We start from the raw sequence: 22,503 nt of genomic DNA, 5'->3' as shown, positions 1-22,503 counted from the left end.
CCCTGCTCCTACTGACTGAAGCAGAATCTGCATTTTAACAAGATCCCAGGGATTCACTCGCACATGGAAGTCTGAGAAGTACTGGCACAATACACTGATCAGCCAAGAGTTCTTTAAGGGCAGATCTGCACCATTTGCCCATGCTCAGTAGTTAGTGGAAGCTCTATTAGTTGTTGTATTGAATAGAGTGGTTCATATGCAAAGGCACACATTTGTGAAAGTATTAGGGCTTCTGAAGAATGCAGAGTGGCTATAGGATAAAAGATAAGCAAGAACATCTCTTTAGTTCACTTCTTTAACTTGTATTTTTGAGTACCTACCACATGCCAAGTATTATTCAAGGCACTTGGGGGAACAAAGATGAGCAGGACACACCAGTGCCTGCCCTCAAAGAGCTTCCCTTCCCAAGTACACAATGAATGAGTGGCGAGAATTTCTCTTCAAACCACAGGTGAATAGACCTTTTGGTTATTGGGTACTGGAACCTCGACTGTTCTTTGCTAAAAATTAAGATAGTTACATTATTTTCCATCTGTTCTTCCTCATTTTTCTCTTTCTCCACCTAGGAGAATTGGAAAAGGCATGGCTTTCATTCATTATCCTTATTGGCAGCAATGCCACTTCTTAGTTGTATTAAAAGTCTAAGTAGGAGTTTATGATGGCTTCTTCAGACCATTAACATTTCTCAGCTTCATGGCTCCATTTCCGATTCACCGCAGGCCCAGTTTTGTGTCTTGCAACTGGAAGTATGTGATCACTATCAATTGTACCATCTCAGGGTATTCCTTCTGGAACAGTTGCATGTCTGACAATCACAAGAAAGGTGAAATTGACTTTAAAATGTCCTCTCCTTTTTTCACATTACCTTACAAATCTTGGGACCCTAAAGCATGGTACATACCTGCATTGCACTCACTTTTAGCATTGAAAGTATGTCACTTTTTTCTTGTCAAGACGACATGGAATCCATCTTTTCACAAACATGGTAGAGGAAACATCTAGGTTTGGGGGGCAACCCAAACCTATAACATTATTAAATAAATTATTATTATTATTATTATTGCTTAAACTAGCTAGAGAGGTTTCTGTTGTCTGCAACTGAGCACACTGACACAGCTATCTATTCAGATGGTTTTCATTATTTTATGTAATTCTCAAACCTTTTGGTTATAGGATTCCTTTACTTGCTTAAATATTGAGGATCCCAAAGAACCTATTTTTATATAGACAATATTTATGAATTTTTACTGTATTATACTTAAAATTTTAATGTCAATGAATTAATTTAAAATAAAAATAATAAGCCCACTTCATGTCAACATAAATAACATATTTTTATGAAAAAGTACCAGTTTCTGGAACAAAATATTAGTGAGAAGAATAACATTATTCTTTTTATTTAAGCAAGTCTCTCTGGTAGCTGAACAAATAGAAGTCAGCTTAATTGTTATATTCCACATTTAGTCTGTTGCAATCCATTGTTTGATTGAGATATATTAAAAAATTGGTTTTATGCAGATATTAATAGCCTTTCCTATAATTGTGGATATTCTTCTATACTACACCAAAACTTGGCAAGTAGCACTTTCTTAAATGTTATTTGCAATGTGGAATCTAAACCCATTATCAATGAACTTTTCATACACTATTACATTAACATTCATTGATATCTCTCTGTTTGTTTGGATCTTTTACTCATGCATGATTTTGAAACATCACAGATTGGTCATTTGGAAAATGGACATTCAATATTTTATTGAATAATATTTTCAAAAATCATATCCATTACTATAAACTCTAATCTCATCAGAAAATGCTTTACTAGTAAGTATATGGAAGCTGTCAAACTCCCAGAAACCAATACAACTTTTCTAAAATTCTAATTTTCACTTGAAAGACCACATTTTATCATTGGCAACAAATACTGTCACTTGTTTTCCTTGAAGTGACAGTCTCACTTTGTTCACTTTCAGGAAGAAGTCTACAAAACTCCTGAGTGTGACTTGGTTTTGGTTGTTCTTTCAAGTCAAAGGTGGTATTCCGTGAGAAAAGCAGCCAGTTCAGCTTACAAGTCAATCGCTGAAGTGCCTTTCCTCGGGACAACTGTCATACTTTGTTATGCAGAAGTGCTTTATGTGAGCTTTCCATTTCATCGCACAGAATGTTAAAAGGATGTGTACTCAAGAGTTGGATTTAATAAAACATAACTTGTACAGCAAAAAATACAAAAGCTGTGATTCGAACTGTAGCAGCTGCTTGTCCTGTGTAGTCCTTAGCCCTCCACCCCACCGTTTCACTGTGCGCCCAAGAACAAGGATGACTTCCTACTGCCAGTACCTGCCTCTCCAAGCCCAAGAGCTCTTTCTGGAACCAAGCAAAGCTCTCTGCCAGGAATTAACAACCCCCAGCAGCCTTCAAACAATGATGGACTGGAGTTGGTGTCTAACCACCCTGGTTCACCCGCCATCCGGTGGGCTAGCTCTGAGGCCCGCGTGTCCTACACCATTTCCCAGATTCAGCTCCAGTCGCTCACTGTGACACTTGGCTAAATTTACACTCACCCATTATTGGCCACCTTCCCTGTCTTACTTCTCCTTTCCCTGCTAGTGTTCCCTACCCCTTCCAAATAAATGACTTGCATTTGAATCCTTGTCTCTGGGTCTACTTCTGGGGAAGCTCAAACTAAGACACAAACTATCCTATATTATGTAAATCAAGCCAAACTTGGAGTCCAGAGAATGCCTAGGGTCAGTTTCAACTGTGTCCTGAACCATGAAAAATTAGAGGAATTTGAACCAAACAGGGCATATGTCCTGACCACACCTCATGGGTGCTGGAGTCAGAATCAGTTTTGAATCTGCTATTCACATTTTATAAGATCTCTTAAAAGAGTTGTCATCCTCATTAAGCAAGCTCTCCCCACCTCCCCCAGGAATTTAGGAACCTATGGGGAGGAAAGTGGGTGCATCTCCAGAGACAAACAAAATGACTTATATTTGCAAGATCAAATTAATATAGTGTAAGCTGAGTATGTATGAAAACTGGGAAGAAAAAGTAATTAAAGTTGGGAGTGGTCCAATGGCTCTGTCCTTAGGAATATGGACTCCAGCTAGTGTCTGACCCGGAAAAGGATTTTAGAGAGTGTTCGCCTGGCTTTTGACTAATTAAGTGCAAGAAAAAAAATCTAAAGTCAATAATAGAGTGTTGTAAATGCAGAAGGAAGAAAATCTTTAAAACCTTTTTATATGACTTTTGTCCAATTTTCCATTTCTATTCATTGTTTTCTGTGTCTCATAAAGGAAGCATGCTCCTTGTTAGGCATTTTATAGCAGTTCCTCACTCTCTGAAGTGTGTTGCCATCTTTCATTTTTAATCAGTTTTCCCCACAGCAGTAGTAGGTTAGGTCAATATCATTTTCCCTGTTTGAGGAAGAGAAAAGTCAGGTGAGAAAAAGGGGAGATGCCACTGGCTCAGGTCAAACAGGAAGCTATGAGAAACGTTGACTGACCCACCAGCCTCGGGGTGAGGCAACTCTGGCCTTGTGTAAACCAGTTCAAACAAATCCAGTTACTTCTTTCAGACTGAAAACTACTGAATTGGAAAATTAAAAAAAATATATCACTCCAATACTGATGTGGATATTATTCAGACATTTATGTATTATAAATTGTGATACCAATTAATTTTCTCCTTGAAGTTCCCTACCTTCATCTCTTCATCTACCCACTTTCTCCTTAAATCAAACCTTCCTTTTGCAGGAAGTTCTCCAAGACTATGCCAGCCTTCAAGAATTGGCCTTCCCACTCTGCATCCAAAACCACTTTGTCATCATGTCACAAGTGTTTTGCTCTTCAGTGCTGTTTGCCTAGTCTCTGGCACATAAGTTCAATAGGCATTATTAAGTGAATGAGTGCAATTTTGTAACAAACATGGTGTGTGTGTGTGTGTGTGTGAGAGAGAGAAATGAGGAGGGTCCAACCCCAGCCTTATGCTTAACTAACCAGCAAAGGCAGGCAAAGTCTCAGGGACAGTTAAGGTATTCCTTAAAGAAAGACTAGACTCCCATAGTCACAATGTGCCTTTTAGGAACAGCAAAACGATGTCACTTCCTGCACATTCCTGACAAAATTAGTTCTATTTTTGAAATTCTGACTGTTCCTCACTGTCATAGCACTTGAAAATATTACGGCTGAAGGCTCTCAAATGAGCCAGTCCACTCGGTTGACCACCCAACAGAAAGCTCTATTTCACTAGGTCCTATGGGAGGTGAAAGCAAGCAGAAGGCTGCACTATAGAGGCCAGCCGTCTTATGCACACGAGCACCTGCTTGTGTGCAGAGCTCAGCCACGTTAAACAGATCAGAACTCTTCTTTCTCTGGCTCTTAGGTTCACATTTGGCCACGAATAATTCATTCATTCACACGTGTTTACTGAGCAGTTATTATGTGCCAGGCACTAAACAAGGAAATGGATATATAGAGCACATCTACTCCACACCACTAACGTTTCAGGTATTCTTCAAAATTTCTGGTCAGCTGATGATGGCTTATCTTCCCAGAGCTGCCATATAGTCTTCCTTGTTATTGTGTAGTGATTATTACTGTAGATGATAATGAACAAGTACAGGTGAACACTCCTTTTGAACTTGATCTGCATCATCAGTGGACACTCCCTGTTGCCCAGTGGAGGAAAGGCAGCAGCTAAAGTCATAAACCCATTTGGTCCTCAGTTTTCTGAGCTGGAACATGCCAGCACCCTGGGCAATCAGCAGAGCCCCCCATCCCACCCCCACCCCCAGTAGCAGAATGCTCAATTTAGTCTTGACTCACAGTTTCTTTCTCTCTTTTTTTAAATCCTCACCTGATATATATTTTTTATGTTATGTGTATCATTTTTTTGTTTGTTTGTTTAAAGTTTTACATGTCTCCTTTTTCCCCCAGTTAACACCCTCCCACCCCCCTGCCAATGAGGATATTTTTCCATTGATTTTTAGAGAGAGTGGAAGAGAGAGGAAAAGCCAGAGAGATATATCGGTGTGAGAGAGACACATGAATTGGTTGCCTCCTGCATGTATTCTGACCAGGGCCCCAGGCCGGGGTGGAGCCTGCAACCGAGGTACGTACCCTCGACCGGAATTGAACCCCAGGACCCTTCAGTCCGCAGGCTGATGCTCTACCCACTGAGACAAACTGGCTAGGGCTTGACTCACAGTTTCTTAGCTGACCTGCACTTTCCTCAGGGGACCTCCCTCTAACCCGCTCAGGGGACACATTGAATAAGATAAAGAAATCACTGTGCTGGGTGCTTCTGCCCACTGAGCGCTTCATTATAACCCAACAGGAAAGAAGTTTCCACAATTGCTCACTTTCCTTTTCTTCCTCCCATCACTCTCTGCCAGCTTGATGGAGAAAATATGGCTGTTAATAGGCTACAGTGGAACAAACATTTGCATAACTGTTAGCTCAGAGCTCATAACTCTAAGTTAATTGGCTGATGGTGATTAAAATGATTAAGTGATTGTAATTTATATGATTAACCAATTAACCCATTCTCTGGTGATTGGCTCGGGGTAGGCCTCGAGATGTGCGCTTGTCTCCCAGCGTGAAGGCTACGCTGAACGGTGCTAAATGTTCGTTCAAATGCTGAGTTGTTCCTCCGACCAGCAGGGAACATGCTTTGCACTAGGTAGTTGATTTTATCATGTTAAGTGAGTGGCTACCAGAAAGCCCTGTGCCTGGCATAAAAGAAATGGAAGGCTGGGCAGCGATTCTTTAATGTGGAGGGACAGGGTGGGCGTGCTGTTGCCAGAACCACCATTGTTATTTGAAAGTAGCCCACCTTCCACTGAAAGGAAAGAAAGGAGTGCTGAAGACTTAGACTCAGGAGCCATGTGGTTGGCTCCAGCCCTGCTCTGTCACTCACCAACTGTGGGGTGTGATCAGGGGACTTAACTTTTTTGTGCCTGTGGATTCCTCTGCTATAAATATTATCTACCTCTAAAGGTTATTATGAAGATCAGATTGGACTATGGATATCATACTCTCGATAAGTATTAGCTGCCACTGTTATTGTTATTTCTATCATGGTTTTATCACTACTCTACTAGAATATAAACTACTCCTGGTGTTCAGCATGGTGCCTGGCACACAACAGGTATTAAAATACAGTAATCCCCCCCCTTATCCTAGGTTTTGCTTTCTGTGGTTTCAGTTCAAAATATTAAATGGAAAATTCCAGAAATAAACAATTCATAAGTTTTAAATTTCATGCCATTCTGAGTAGTGTGATGAAATCTCGTGTTATCTCACTCTGTCCCACCCGGGATGTGAATCATCCCTTTGTCAAGTGTTTTCATGCTGTATGTACAGTAAAATATGTTGCAAAACAGACCATATTCACATAACTTTTATTACAGTATATTATTTTAATTGTTCTATTTTATTAGCTGTTGTTATTAATCTCATACTGTGCCTAATTTATAAATTGAACTTTACTATAGGTATGTATGTATAGGAAGAAACGTAGTATATATACTATCTGAGGTTTCAGGCATCCATTGGGGTCTGGGACCGTATCCCCCTCAGATAAGGGGACTGCTGTATGTGCTGACGATTGACATATAATAGTGGACACAGAGCACTAAAGTCATGCGGGGCACTTTTCTAAGTGCTTTACGTTCATTAACATGGGTAATCCTTGCAACCACTCCATGAGGTATGTAGTATTACCTTCTGCATTTTAGAGGTGAGGGAGAGAGAGGGAAATTAACTTGTTTAAGGTCCCATTACTACTGAGAGATGGGATTTGAGAGTGAAGCCTGCTTAGATATTTTCCCCATCCAAGGTAAACCGTCCTTGCCAAATGGAGATAAGAAAATAATATGGTTCCTCCCATTGAGAGAAAAAAAAACCAAACTGAGTTAATTTGCTTGATAACAGATTTCAGGGACTTGGAAAATTTGGCAAATGCAATAAGAAAAAACAACTTGAGTTCTCAGAACCAACTAGACAGGCAGAAAGGGGAAATCGAACATATTCTTTATTGGGTAAACTCAAGTTCACTGTGATTTAGCATGTCCACTTCACCACTCCCATTCCTTTGCTTCTACCAGCAAACACTACACTCGCCCTGTACCCCGGGCTAAACACATCACCTTCTTCCCAAGACTTCCCAGGCTTTTAGCCGCTGGGAGCTCTGAGAGACTCATCTGGTGATAGATGTATGGCTGTTGGTTTTCAGTCTATAGTTTGTTAGAAAGCGGAAAGAGAGGCAAGTGATTGACATCTCTATTCTGGAAGCTTTAGCCAACATTCCAAAGGCACTACTTGTGGGTGTCTTTTTCCCAAGCCTGATCTGGTGATAAAATGTCAGCATAAGATAGCTAGCAAGCGTTTTACTTCCATTTATAGAATAACGTTTAGTTGAGCCATAGATACCACCAGGGGTGAGGGGTTTGTACTGCTGCTCTACTTACTGCAATTAACGTGGGTGTGAGGGGGCCGGGATTTCCCTACGCGGACCCCAACACTTTCTCGGTTCCAGAGCCATCTGACTCCAGTCACTTTCTTTTTCTGACTTTTCAGCTCCTCTTCTTTTTCTTCCCTTTCTTCCTAGCCCAGGACTGTATCCTTTTCTTCTCCCTCTTTTCTTCCCTCCTTTCTCTCCTTCCTCACCCCATTTCTTGAACATGAATGCTTAACACACCTATTTCCATGGGGCACACTGAAGTTCATTGTGATGACTATGGCCATTCAGTAGTGATTGGCACCTGTATGTTTCCTTTAATAACTCCCATGCGATGGAAGTGGAATTTTTATTGTTAACCTGATGCCAAAATGAATTCCACTCTCTTTCACCACAGGTTCTTGGTGTCTGTTGGTGTGACTTTACCTAAGTTCGTTTCTTTTTTTTTTTTTTTTAACTTTACATTTTTCTTATAAAATGAATACATTTTAATATTATAAATTTTATGAAATACAGAAAAGACAAAAAAGAAATTAAAATCACTTCAGTATATCTCTCCCAATGTTTTTCTTTCCTTTAAATCCTCTTCTACCACAAAACAATGAGAAATTATTTTTAAACCCAAAGGGCTGTGTTCCAAAAGGTATATGCATGTGCGAAAGGGGGATGGGTTTTAGAGAAAGCCCTTTGTGATTCACTGGGCTTGAAGAAATATATCACAATATTTGACAAGTTCAAATTATGGCGAGGTCCCCACGGCACTAGCCTCTGGCTCCCTGATCTTTTCCAGGGTGTAGGGCAGTCTGTCTCTGGCTATTGCACGGGAGAGAGAGAAACCCAAGCTCCAGACTTGGCAGGTCAAAGCTACTCAATTCATCTCTAAATCTTTACAAATCCAAGAATTCCCCTGAAGTCATCATTCACTCTGAACTTGCCTGATGCTTTTTGTGAAGGAGAGGAAAGAACCTCGCTTTGGTTAAACATCGGCTCCCGTGAAACCGGGCGTTGAAAGGGGGCAGAGTCCATAATTGATTTTCTGACAGGTTATAAAATATTAAAAGATGGGAAAGTTTTCAACCTAATTTTTAGGTATCCGTCTGAAGCCATGTCCAGTTGGCCTGCAGGATCAATGAAACAACATTACACAGAAATGCTGAACTCATACTCTCCTGGCTAATCTATATTTCAGAGATGAGATTGAGCTCTTAAATGACCTACACGCAGAACGGGCTGATCCCCAGTTTAAACCTCCCACTTGGAACCTTGGTTGCAAAGATTAACTATTTCATGGGCATGAAAGGCAGCACATCCCTGAAGCCTTGGCAGGATAGGGAGAAAATTCAGACCAACAGGGCCATTACCACAGGGTCTTTTTGTCAATTTAATGTCAACTTCTCAGAATGATTTTTGCCTCTTTATTTTACGTATTCTGGTTTACCTCTCACTTCTGGGGAGGAAGGCACGGGAGACAGCCTTTATTATCCCTGAGTGTTCCCTTAACAGCGGCTTTATGGAAACGTGACCCACGTGCAGGTGAGGTCTATCCTAGGGAGGATGAAGGCATGCTGTTTCTTTAGCTCCGCCTCCCACCGGAAGTCCCGCCCCACGCGAGGGGCAGAGGAATTTCGGAAGTGGCGGGTTTCGAGAGCTGGACGTGAGTCAGGAGTGTGGCCTTTCAGTCCTGTCTTCACCACTTGTCAACTGGCCTTGGAGCACACGGAACAACTTTGGCCTGAGGTAAATGTGGATGGAGATTCGATCAGGCCATTCCTAGAAACTGTTCTGTTGCTTTGTTTTGTTCACCTCTGAGGCTGGGCCTCCCTCGGCTGCATTCCGCCCTGCAGCTGCCCTACCCGGAAGCTCCCCCAAGCCACAGGCATGGCCCGCTGACCTCTCTGTGATCGTGGGGACCCCTCGCACGTGGGCGTAGCATTTAAGTGCGTTTTCCTCCTTTCCCTGCAGCCCCCCGCTGCTGCTCTCCCACCTCTTACTCCCACCAACCCCCTGGTCTCCCCACTCCCATCACCATTGGCTCCTTGAAAGCAGGGCCTGGGCCCAGCTCATTTCTAGTCCCAGAACCTTGTGTAGCACCTGGTACCATGACCGGCTGATATCAGTTTGGTTGCTTATTTTATTTTCTAGCTCCCCATGTAGAATGTAAGCTCAGGGAAGACATAGCTTTTTGCCAGATTTGTTTAGATCTTGATCCCCAGAGTCTAGAAGAGTGGCTGGCGCATAGTAGGTGCTAAACAGACATTTGTTGGATGGATGGGTGGATGGATGGATGGACGGACGGATGGACGGACGGATGGATGGACAGACCGACGGACGAACAAGCTGAGATACAGTCCAATAGTAGAAGCATGCAGATCAAGGTACTATGGGGAATGTTGGGAAAGACTTAGCTGAAGAGATGAGATTGGAGGCTGAGCCTTAATGGGTAAAGAAGTCTTTGCTACTTGAAAGTGACAAACTAGAGCTGAGGTAGAGTGGAGAGTGTGGTCAGGGCAAGAGGACAGGACCTCATTTGAGACTCTCAGAAGGGGAGGTTGGAGCATTAGGTTGAGGCCGTGCCATGTGCACATGAGGCGAGGCAGGTAAATTGAGGCCGGCTGTGAAGGGTCTGGGACATGGTGATGGGCTTTAGGATTTTATTCTGTAAGAGTGTTGAAGGCTTTTAAAGAGAAGAGCGATAGCATCGGATCTCTTTATAGAAACTGAGTGGAGGATGGATACAGTATGGCAGGAGACAGATTCGTGGCAGGGAAGCCAAAGAGGAGGGACCTGCTGTGTATGGAACAGGTGGCAGAAAATGGGTGTGAGCCGACCTGGAGCTTCATGGTACTGCACCTGGACCATGGGAGAGGTTCACCAAAGAGTGGCTGAATGAATGCTGCCGAATCAGTGCCCAGGGATCTTGAGCTTCTCTTAAATACATGTATTTTCTAGGTTAATTCAGTTCATATTAGGTTACTGGTTCTCAACTGGGTGATTTTGCCCCCCGGGGCAAAGTCTCAGTCTGGAGACAAATTTGATGTAGAGGCCAGGGATTCTGCTAAACATCTTACAATGCACAGGACAACCACACAACAAAGACTTATCCAGTCCAAATGTCAATAGTGCCCAGGGTAATATCAATATTTTAAAAAAAATAGAATAGAGGAAGTGGGTCCAGGGAATGTGTGTTTTTGCTCTGCTGAAGGCAAGATATTAATCCAAGAGTGACTCATCTGAGTCATTTAGATGAGGGCTTCAGAATCAGGGTGACAAACACCCTGAGGCACTGGCCCAAGTATATTTGACCTTGAACCCTAATTTGTTGCAATTAGATGAGTGCCAACAAAAGGCACTAAGAAAGAGATAACAGGTAACATGGCTAACATTGTGCCTGTCACAGGGTGGCCTTTCATAAATGCTACTCCTGTTCCTTTTTTTAAAATAACTTGTCCTGATATTTCCTCCTGATTCCAATTCTAGTTCTTCTAGTCCACTCAAGTGTCCCCTTCTCAGGGTGGCCTTTTCTGGCTGTCCTAGCAAAACTGAAGCCACCCCCTACACATACTTCCTATCCTCCTTCCCTACATTATGTTTTCCACTCTGACACAATCATGTTTTGCTTATATGTTCATTATGTGTCTCTCTACTGGAATGTAAACGCTATCAGCTTACCTGGCTGTCTTGTTGGTGCAGTGCCACACCCAGAACAGAGTCTGGCATGTAGCAGATACTCAATAAGTATTTGTTGAATGAATGAAACAAATCTCAATTCTAGTAGCCAGAGAAAGATGTTATGATTTGCTGTGGGAGAGCCTGCATTTTCCTATGATTGGTTTACAATGAGTGTTTCATCAACAAGCGGAAGGAAAAAAATTCCATGAACCACCAGGGCCATTTTTTCTCTCGAATAGAAGTAAGTTGTAGTAACCCGGATGGTTCTGAATTTGTCTGCATGCGAAGGAAAGATGTTCCAGGCTGATTTTGCTCCCTCTCCCCTCTCTCACCCCAGTCCCTCTGCAGGGAGGTGGCCATTAGGCCCTATCAGTGCTGCTGGGCTCATAATCAGATTTTAATGACTGTCTGCTTCCCTTCCTACATGTTTATAGTCCTCTGCACTCTGATTAGGCTTTTGGTCCCACAAGATAGTTAAAAGCCCACAATTTGTGCTGGGTGTTTTTTTGGGTTTTTTTTTCCCCTAAGTCAAGTGAGTGGATGAATGTCCCTTTGATCTTCCCCCTGTGGATGAGAACTGTTTGTGTTTTTAAGGCCTTCACCAATTATGTGGAATGGACACAGGACGGGGCCTGAGGCTGGCCTCCTGGGTGGTTCAGAAGTCCCCCTAAGGCAGTGGTTCTCAACCTTCCTAATGCCGTGACCCTTATTACAGTTCCTCATGTTGTGGTGACCCCCAATTTCATTGTTACAAATTGAACATAATTAAAGCATAGTGATTAATCACAAAAACAATATGTAATTATATATGTGTTTTCCGATGGTCTTAGGCGACCCCTGTGAAAGGGTCGTTCGACCCCCAAAAGGGTCGTGACCCACAGGTTGAGAACTGCTGCTCTAAGGTTTTCATTCTTTCTCCTCCTGTCTCCTCCACATCCCAAGTGCTGAAGGAACAGGGGAAAGGAAAGCAGAAGTGTAACCGGACAATCAATGGGTTCGGGCTGCCTGTCACTACTTGAGTCAATTCAGCAGAGACAGGGTTGAGTCATATTTGAGCAGTTACTCTGATAATGCTGACAGTATGGGAGAGCAGCAGGTCATCCACAAAAATCTGCTCTCCTTTTAACATAAGCCAGCGGCTTATATTGGGTAGGACGAAGATTACATGGGAAAGTAGATAAAAGGGATAAGGATGGGTATGCAAAATGGGCAGCTTACAGGCAATGTGGGCTCGGGGTTTGCAAAGGGCTGGCACCTCTAGTTTCTGCAACAAGGTTGTTAATCTTTCCATGATAATAGGCAGCTCCTGGATGTGGAGGATGGGCCAGATTTCCAGGTGAGCTCCCCGGTCCTGGTCCTGCATATTACTCCCAGCCAGGTTAGAATGTGTTTTCTTTAATCAGAACAAAACAGTCACAGTTAATATTAATCATGGTTAATATTTTTTATAATTATATTGGTCCCCAATATTCTATTTCTACCCCTAACAGAAACTCCGGGAGGAAAAATGAACGGATGGTCTAGGCCAGTGGTTGGCAAACTGCGGCCCCTTGAGTGTGGCTCTTCCACAAAATACCACGTGCGGGCGCGCACGTACAGTGCAATTGAAACTTCGTGGCCACACTCAAGGGGCCAAAGAGCTGCATGTGGGTAGGTGCCAGTGGTGGGGAATGCACATTGCTCAACTTGTCATCCCCACGGAGCTTGGTAAGCAGCTCCCCGGGAAGGCCAACCAGGAGGAGACAGTCCCCACCATCTTCGGGCTGGATTTGTAGCTGAAACAGACCTCCTGTCATTGCACTTATTCCAACAATTATGTGGGCAAGAGGGATGGGAACTGTGGGCCTCACAGGCAAGGGAGGGGACCACGGGAATCACACACATGTCTCTGGGGCTCCCCGGTTGTGTCAGGTTTGAAATACGAACGCCATGCTGGCTGGTGACTTCCTTGTGGCATGTATACATTATCCTGCCTGAGCCACAACTAAGGTGCATGCAGTAGCACTTCATTATTTTAATTAAGTTTATTGCAAGACTAATCATCATTGCCATCAGCATCCATCATCAGTGATTTTTCCGATTATGGCCCTGAGTGGTGACAGTTCCTGTTGACAATAAACGATAACGCCTCTGGCTTGAACTGACACTTCCCAGGAATTTGCAAGGTTGCTCTGAGCACTCCTGGGCGTGCTATGTAAAGAACTATTTATCTCTGACAAAAGCTGGGTCTAGCCGATATTTGTTTTTGCTTCCCAAATGGATAAGTTCATAATATTTGCAAAATTCATCCTTTAGTAGATGACAGCCCCCGAGTCCAAAACACATTTAGAAAGAAGTGATATGCTCTTAGCGCAGGGCTGCTGCATCCCGGCCATTCCCCAGCCTGTCCTAAAGGCGCATGCCGTGAGTTATGGCTCTTTCTTCCAAATGGACATGGAATGAAGTTGTTTCGATTGCAAAATGGCTCTTGGCTGTTTCCTCTTTCTAAGTGGGGAAGGGGGGGGGGGGGGGCGGGATCAGAGGGAAAATAGCTCCTCTTCCCTTTATAACTGGTCCTTTCTGGCATCTGACATGATTGAACTTCTTCCCCATTTAAATAAGACTTCTGAACGACAATGACCTACTTGCTTATTATTCTTGTTCCTGCATTTCCCCGGTTTAAAGCACTCCCTGGTCTCAGCCATTGTGCTACAAATAATTTTAATTGAGCCAAGAAACCCTTGACATTTTAGAAATTACCTTCTATTTATAAGACTTTAAGAAGGAACCTTCCTGGCAGTCCTGACCTCAGTGTGATTTGACCTTTTCCCCCCCTCTACTTTGAGGGGTTTTTTTTAGTTTTTTTATTTTCATTGAACCAGATTACTTCCATTCCTAATTTAATTTTTTTTGATAGCAAATGCAAAGCCAATCTGATATGTCTGCAAAATCCCACACAGTCTATGAAATACCTGGGCTCCTTCGACTCACATGTATCAGGAATCTGTTCATCTGAAGTCCATGTTGTTAAGGTTCATAAAATGAATCCTGCAAGATTACTAATGATGAGGGTCTAAAAACAGAGGTTCTTTTGGATCCTAAAATATCCTTTGGGTTCATGGAGATTTTTTAAATAGTGAAAATTTAAATTTTGTTATCTGTTTTCTCCAAAGATCCCCTGGGGTAGGCCTTTTGAGGTAAATTTCATTTTGATGTCGATAATAAAATACTGTACACCTGTAGAGTACTTTCACATTCATTGTCTTCCTTGATTTTCAAAAGAACTCATTAATTTATTTGTTCAGTAAATATTTATAGGCCACTTACTGTGTTCCAACCACTATTTTAGGGAGAGAGAAAAACACAAATAAACAAAATATGTTTGTTTGGAGTTAAATGGTGAATAGGCAAAGTGCATTGTAATATAAAGCAAAAACCAAGCAGGGAAGGGGAATAGGAAATGCTAGGGTGGGAAGACCTTGCTGGTAAGATGACACTTGAGAAGAGGTCTGGAGGAGCTGAGGGCAGGAGCAACCTTCCATGGAGAGAAAATAGCAAGTGCAAAGGTCCTGAGGCAGGAATAGAATGGAGACCATTGGGTATAGAGTGAGCGAAGGGGCTGGTGGTAAGGAAATAAGATCAGAGTGGAAGCAAGAATCCCATCATGTAGGTCCTTGGAGGCCACTGTAAGGACTTGGCTTTTACCCTAGCTGAGATGAGAGCTCCGGAGGGTTTTGAGCAGAGGGGTGTCATAGTCCGACTTCTGTTTAAAAGGACCAGTCTTATGGCATTGTAACAATCGGTTGGGGAGAGGGCAAAGGCAGAAGATGACAGTGGCTCGAACCAGGGGGGTAGCCAGGGAGGTGTTGAGAAGCAATCAGTTTCTGGCTATTGAAATCAATTAAGGAAAATGTTACTTAATCCCATTTTAAAAGTGAGAAAATTCAGCCTCAGAATAACTGAATTTCTCAAGAATATAGAGCAAGTGTATGACAAAGTTGGGTTTGAAACCAGACCTGTTGGTGGGAATCCCTCCCCAGCACTTTGTGCAGACCACCTGCCCCTGAGTACAGCCCAGATATCCATCCAGTAGCATCTGCCTCAGAGCTGTGGTCATGTTCTCATTAACATAATAAATAATCAGGAAGAGCAAGGGCGCTCCAGTCCCCTGGATGCCTGTAGACTAATGGTACCTGACAAGTAGCAGGTTGGAGCCTAATGAATGGCTGGGAGCAGGAGCAGGAGCATTTGCTTCTGGGGGAGGAGAGGCGCTCAGTAGTGTTCTGGTTGCTCAGATGGTTCAGGTTCTCCTTTCAAGCAGACCCCTGTACTGCCGACTGTCTTTCTGGAAACAAACAACACTATTGCTTTGGGGCCTCACGGTGGGTGTTTTGTTTCTAGTTTTTAATGAGGTGAGATTCATTCCTATAACATAAAGTTAAACCTGTTAATTTGAAAGTGAACTATTCAGTGGCATTTAGTACATTAAAATGTATGCAGTCCTGCCCGGTTGCTCAATGGTTAGAGCTTCAGCCCATGGACCAAGGGGTCACAGGTTTGATTTGCTGTCAAGGGCATATACCTGGGTTGCAGGATTCCCATCCTGGCTGGGATATGTGCGGGAGGCAACCAATCAATGTGTCTCACATCGATGTTTCTGTCTCTTTCTCTCTCTCTTTCTGTCCCCCTCCCTCCCTCTCTTCCACTCTCTCTAAAAAAATCAATGGAAAAAAACATCCTTGGGTGAGGATTAACAACAACAACAAAATGTTGTGCAGCCACCACATCTATCTAGTTCCAAAACATTTTCATCACCCCACAAGGAAACCTCAATAAGCAGTTACTCCCCATTCTCCCCCTCCTACTTTCTGTCTCTATGAATTTACCCTCTCTAGATATTTCCTATAAATGGAATCATACAGTAGGTGACATTTTTGTGTCTGAGTTCTTTCATTTAACAATGTTTTTGACGGTATTCCAGGTTGTAGCATGTATCCGTACTTCATTCCTTATTATATGGCTGAATAATATTTTGTGTGTTTCTGCTACCATGTGTTATTCACTCATCCATTGATGGACATTTGAATTTTTTCATCTTTGGGTTATTGTGAATGGTGTTGCTATGAACATGTGTGTACATGGATTTGAGTACCTGTTTTCAGTTCCTTTGGGGTTATGCTTAGGAATGGATCATGTAGTAATTCTGTTCAACTTTTAAAGAAACCACCAAACTGTTTTCCATAGCAGCTGAATCATTTTCATTCCCACCATTAGTGTACAAGGATTCCAATTTTTCCACATCCTAGCCAGTACTTGATATTTTCCTTTTTTTAAAAGTTATAGCCATCCTAGTGGGTATGAAGTGGCATCCCACTGTAGTTTTGATTTGCATTTCCCTAATGACTAATGATGATGAACACTTTTTTATGTCCTTGTTGGCCTTTGATGATATCTTCTTTTGGGAAATGAAGGTCTATTCAAGTTCTTTACCCACTTTATATTTGGGGGCTTTAAGAATTCTTTACATAGTCTGGATACTAGACTCTTTTTTTTTTTTTAATATATTTTATTGATTATTTTACAGAGAGGAAGGGAGAGAGATAGAGAATTAGAAACATCGATGAGAGAGAAACATCGATCAGCTGCCTCCTGCACATCTCCCACTGGGGATGTGCCCGCAACCCAAGTACATGCCCTTGACCGGAATCGAACCTGGGACCCCTCAGTCCGCAGGCCGACGCTCTATCCACTGAGCCAAACCGGTTTCGGCTGGATACTAGACTCTTATCTGACATACTAGAAACCCAGCACGTGAAATCGTGCGACCCCGCCCACCCATGCACCCCTGCCGCCCCGCCCACCCGCGCCAGTCTTTGGTCCTTACGGCGGCGTTAGGGCCACAGGCTTTTTATATATATAGATGATTTACAAATGTTTTCTTCCTTTCCTTATGTTGTCTTTTCACTTTTATGATAATGTCCTTTGAAGCACAAAAGGTTTTAATTTTGATGAAGTCCAACTTATCTATTTTTTTGTTGTAGTTATTGTTGCTCATGCTCATATCCTGTGGTGTATTTAAAGCAATGGTAATGTAACAACAACAGCAGCAGCAATAATAGTAGTGGTGAACACTGACGCAGAAGGAGGAAGTCACAGGAAAGTATCTGCATTTTTCCTGTTTTAGAGCAAGACCTAGAGCAGACATGGAATTTCCCAAGCTCAAAAAGAATGAAGCTATAGACCTTGAAGTATTCCTCTTATAACCTCATTGTGATATATATCAGGCTACCATCACAAAGGACCCACAAATATAGTGACTTAAGCCAGAGAGAAATTCATTTCTCTATGTCTTGTGTCAAAGGTAGGAGGGCTTGGCAGGATCAGGGCCCCAGGCTGCTTCCGATGTCTTGTTTGCCATTATTGACACATGGCTTCCATCTTGTGATCTGAGATGATTGTTCCAACAACCACCATCACATCAATATTCCAGCCAGCAGGAAGGGGAAAAGGAAGGGGAGTTTGTGTTCCTTTTCTTTATGCAAATGTCCCAGAATTTGCACACATCACTTCTCATCTCCCATTGGCCAGAACTTAGTCACATGGCCACATCCAAGGGAGGCTGGGAAATGTGGTCTTTCATTCAGTAGCCATATGCCCAGTTAAAAGCCCTGATTATAGAAGAGAAAATACATATTGGGAGACAAAAATCTGATCCCTAAGATAGAACCCCAAGTTCATTAACTTTCTGAGTAGCAATCTGAGTAGTGTTGCCAAAATTAGGAGGAACAGAAAAACAAACAAACTTCATTTTCACCCTGTGGTTACTTTCCCATCCATTAAATGGTCTCTCTCAAGATCCCTTCAGACAACTTAGGAAGGAAGACTAAAGTTTGGTACAAAGGTAAGTCCTCAGGCAAAGGACTCAAGTAAGTACAGGGAACAGGGAAAGGAGAAGAAAGGAATTCGCTGGTGAGCTAAGGCGGCACACAACCGATGAGGTAATGGACTCTTGCGTTTGTATCAGGGTCCCTTACTGTGGAAGGTTTTATGGGCAGAGATTTCTGTCTGGAAGACAAACCAACAACAACAAAAATCCAAGCAGATGTTATTTTGGTGCTTTTGAAGTGCTTTCATAAACTTTTTTCCACTGGGTCATTATAACAGTACCAAGAATGGCAGAAAATGCTACTTCCATTTCACCTTTATGATAAAAGGGAATCTCAGAGGTTAGAGGTTTTTGGTGGCAGAGGCAGGATTCAAACTCAGCTCCCCCTGACACCCTTAGGGGACCATTATTCTGCCTACCACAGACAGGCTAGAAAGGAAGAAGGCACTTTTTCTTCGTTAGCCCTCATCTCCAATTTCTAGCACAATGTTGAAGGTCTAGGAAATATTGACTGGTTTATCTATGATATGGTGAAACAGGAAATTCCACACTCTCCAGACATCAGGAAACGGGGCATGTATCTATTTGCTGAGCCACATCAGTTTCCCTGGCTAGCAACAGTGTGGGCAGCACGCTAACTCCCACTGGCAAACTAAAAAATTCTTGCAGAAAGGGCTTTCATCGTCTGCTCTGTTTTCTCAGATCTGCTTAAGCAGAGAGAAGACTCCTTTTAGCAGCAACCTTGTATCTCTATCTTAGTATTCTTCCCTTTTGCATGGTACTTTACAGTTTATAGAACACTTTCACGTACTCTCACTTGACCTTCATGAAAACTCTGTTGGGAGGAAGGACAGGGAGTACAATTTAGCAGTTAGCAACTGAGCTTCAGATGGCAGCATGAGGTGTCCAAGATCATGAAGCCAGGACTTGGACCATGTTTTCTGTCACCAAAGCCTGCACTCTCTCCACTACAATGTGTTATCCCCAGGAGTCATTTTTCTTGGTTCAGGACTCTGGGGTCCTTGGACCACGCTCTATCCTCAGTACACAATTATTGCCATTGTCACCATCCTCCTCATCATCACCATCCTCCTCCTCACATCACCATTGTCATCAGCATCACTAGGAATTTGCTGTTACTCATCAGAAGAAATCTCTTTCAAGTGTCAGTAACCACGTTTAGCCCTGTCCATGAGAGGAAACCATGATGGCTCATAGCCTCACTTTCTGATTCCAGTTATCAACATATCAGGAAGTCAGTTGTTCTGAATCATCCCTTTCCCTGTTCTCTCTGTGGATACCCAAACCCAGTCCCTAGATGGTTGAAAAAATGAGGGTGATGTCCAATGAAGATCACCAATACTATCGGCATCAGCATGCATCCCCGATATGTCTATTTCAATTATCTACGGCCGCAAACCAAACCACTCCAAAACTCAGTGGCTTAAAACAACAACCATGTTATTTGCTCATGATTCTGTAATCTGAGCAATGTTCAGGTGGGCGGTTCTTCCCTCAGTCCTGTTGATGGTCATTTGTGTGAAAATGAGAATGAACAAGACATATAGTACCTTGGTATTATTAGGAAAATAGCTTTGACCTTATATACCATATGGAAAGACCTCAGGGACCAACCCCAAAGATTTCCTGCTTCACTTTGAGAACCATTACCCCACCTATTTTTTGTTCTCATTTTCAGACTGGACTACGGCTTGTCTGGGAGGAGGGACATCAGTTAGCTCCAGGGACACTCTTCAAAGCCCTGAGGGTGCTGGGGAACTTTTCTGATTGCTTTCTAATTCAATCAGTGGGCAGGAGTAATGAGTGCCCCACCTGCTTCCATCATTCAATCCAGTTTCCAATCTCTGGACCTACTTAGCCTCTGCTGTGCTCTTCCATGAAGACCCTAGGTAAAAGTATGTCCTAGGCAGAATTCCTATCATTTTGTTACGAGGTATAGAGGATTTTTGGGGGGTCAAATTTTTTTTCCTCATCAGAATTTTAAATTTCCACCATCCAGCCCGAGCCTTGCTCCATGGTATATCTTCCATGACATTTGCCATATGTTCAAAATGTTCCTCAGCCGCATCACCCTTATATTTATAAAAGGGAGGAGGGGTTGAGTGGGCAGTGCTTATTAAACCCACAGCAGCCACACTGCTTTGAAAATTTAGTGGTTAGCTAATATAAAAGTCATAAAAGGTTTGGGGATCTGGGGACTTCCATAAACTTACAATTTTAGGTGCCCTGAGATGCAATTTCTGAGCAATTTCTTTGATCTCTGGCTGCCCTGGTAAATCATTTATTTGGGCAGTTTTTTTAAACAGAATCCTCTCAACCTCTCCCACAAGATATATAAAATAACATACTCTGTAAACAGCCATCGACCCCCTGCACTTACAGTATTCACTGATTACAAACCGATGGGGATGTTATGAGGTTTTATTTGTTTTAGCCAATTCTTTTTATTCTCCAAAATTTGCAGAAGAGACAGTGATGATGTGCTACATGATGCCAGATTGTAGCTGCCTGAAGTTTCCAGGATGAGGCTTGCCGACTAATAATCCTTTGGCAGTATTTGTTTTTTAAAGACTATGATATTTACAACAAATAGAGTTCCAAGCCTTACTGTGTCATTCTCCAGGTCAGCTGCTCCTGTCAGTTTCTCGTAGCATCCTTGTGTGTTTTCCTTCCCCTCTTTCCCTAACCTGCTCAATCATTCTATCTGGAATGATTTTTAGGGACTCTTAGTGGAGAAGGGAGTAGTCATCCGATCTCTATAACTAACCCACCTGCACTTCTCTCTCTCTCCCTCCCTCCCTCCTTCCCTCCCTCCCTCCCCCCCTCCCTCCCTCCCATGGGATGACAGGAGAAAGCAGCTATCTGCAAACCAGGAAGAGAGCCCTCATCAGAATCCAATCACGGTGGCATTCTAATTCAGGACATCCAGCCTCCAGAACTGTGAGAGATAAATTTCTGTTGTTTAAGCCATACAGTCTGTAATATTTAGTTATGGCACCCAAGCAGACTAAGAGAGATGTCATTTTTATCTGCAAGATTGTAAGCTATTTTAAATGTTTGATGGTACCATTGTTGGCATATGTGAAGTGAAATAAGCATTCTCCTACCCTCTTGTTGCAACCATTTTGGTAAACCGCATGGCAATATACATCAACATCTAGAATCCATATATCTTTTGACTCAGTTCCCACCTCCAAGAATTTATACTGCAGATCTACTTGTACGTACATATACACAACAGTTTATGTACAAAGATGATTTTTAAGGTGCTTTGTAACACCGAAAACTGGAAGAAGCACAGATATACGTTAGTAAGGAAGGAGTTAAATAGTTTGTCCTTAGGTGGGCCGCCTTACAGCTCTTTTAAAAGAATGTGCTAATTGTAGATTTGAAAAGATGAGTACACAGATGTTCAGTGTATGATTCCTTAAACTCTTCTGTTCATTAGAAAATTTTCATGATAAATAGTTGGACAGTAGGAAAAGAATAAAATAGGCTTATAGATGCTGTTATGGAAACCAAGGTAGTTAAGTGGAAGAAAAATCAGTTTCAGAAAGAGGAATATAGTATTATTCAGAATTTTCCGATCTTGATCCATGATTTTTATAGATTTTTAATCCCCTAATTTTCTTGTTTCATTATCACAAATAATTTCATAATGAACATCTTTATTTATAATTTTTTGCACATCTTTGCTGTCTCAGAGTAAAATTATAGATGCTTACAACTGGGGCTTATGATTATTAATAAGGCTATAGATATATATTTTCAAAATGTCTCTGGAAATATCTTTCTAATTTGTTCTTTACTAGAAATTCCACAATTTCATAAACACCTATTCTATGTTCATATTATTGAAAATACTAGGGAGAACACCTTGTCAGAATTCCCACTCCTCCTAAGCCACTAATATAATAACTAATACTTATTTAATGCTACCAGATGGCAGGCCCTATGCTGGGGCTTTTGCAGGCAATGCCCACTATAATTCTGAGGCTGGAGTCTGTGTCAGTTGTTTCTTTGAGGAACTGATTTTTAAAAGGGAAGCTAATTTCCCTGGCTTTCCCAACTCTTCACTCCCATCCTAATTTAGAAAGAAAATTTTAAAAAAAGATTCCATTTTTTTTGCATATACCCAGCCCTTCTCTTTGAAAAGGCAGGCCAGTTAACATTCCAGCCCCGAGATAACCACCCTCTGAGAGTTTCTGCCAGAGGAGCAGCCAAGCCCTTCCCCCTGATTGGTATGAAGGTGGCTAGTCAGTGAGGACTCTGGACTTGCTGGGCCTGACTCAGAGTGGATTAGTAAACTGAGAATGAGCAAGATCGCAGAATGTCACTGATGGGCAGATAAAAGGATATGGATGCTTTCACGAAGATGCAAGTGGAACACCTTATGAAGTAAAATTCAGCTGTTCTTTTTCCTGAATTTGCTGAAAGACCATTGTCCATAACATCACTTAATGACTTCTATTGTGTTAGAGCCT

General features: G+C 42.3%; 1 protein-coding gene across 1 annotated transcript in view; it reads left to right on the top strand.

The window, feature by feature from the left end:
* HIBADH (3-hydroxyisobutyrate dehydrogenase) overlaps window positions 1–2,633 on the top strand; it is a 160,059-nt gene extending 157,426 nt beyond the window's left edge. The window contains exon 8 of the mRNA XM_070424482.1: window positions 1,974–2,633. Coding sequence (XP_070280583.1) covers window positions 1,974–2,168 — 195 coding nt within the window. The 3' untranslated portion in view covers window positions 2,169–2,633. The remainder of the gene's footprint in view (window positions 1–1,973) is intronic.
* Window positions 2,634–22,503: the final 19,870 nt, after the last annotated feature.

Source organism: Myotis yumanensis, unplaced genomic scaffold (genome assembly GCF_028538775.1).
Source record: "Myotis yumanensis isolate MYYU_CA2020_CCGP unplaced genomic scaffold, mMyoYum1.0.hap1 SCAF_9, whole genome shotgun sequence".
In the NCBI taxonomy this organism is placed as follows: domain Eukaryota; kingdom Metazoa; phylum Chordata; class Mammalia; order Chiroptera; family Vespertilionidae; genus Myotis; species Myotis yumanensis.
This window is presented reverse-complemented; position numbering and strand designations above follow the sequence as displayed.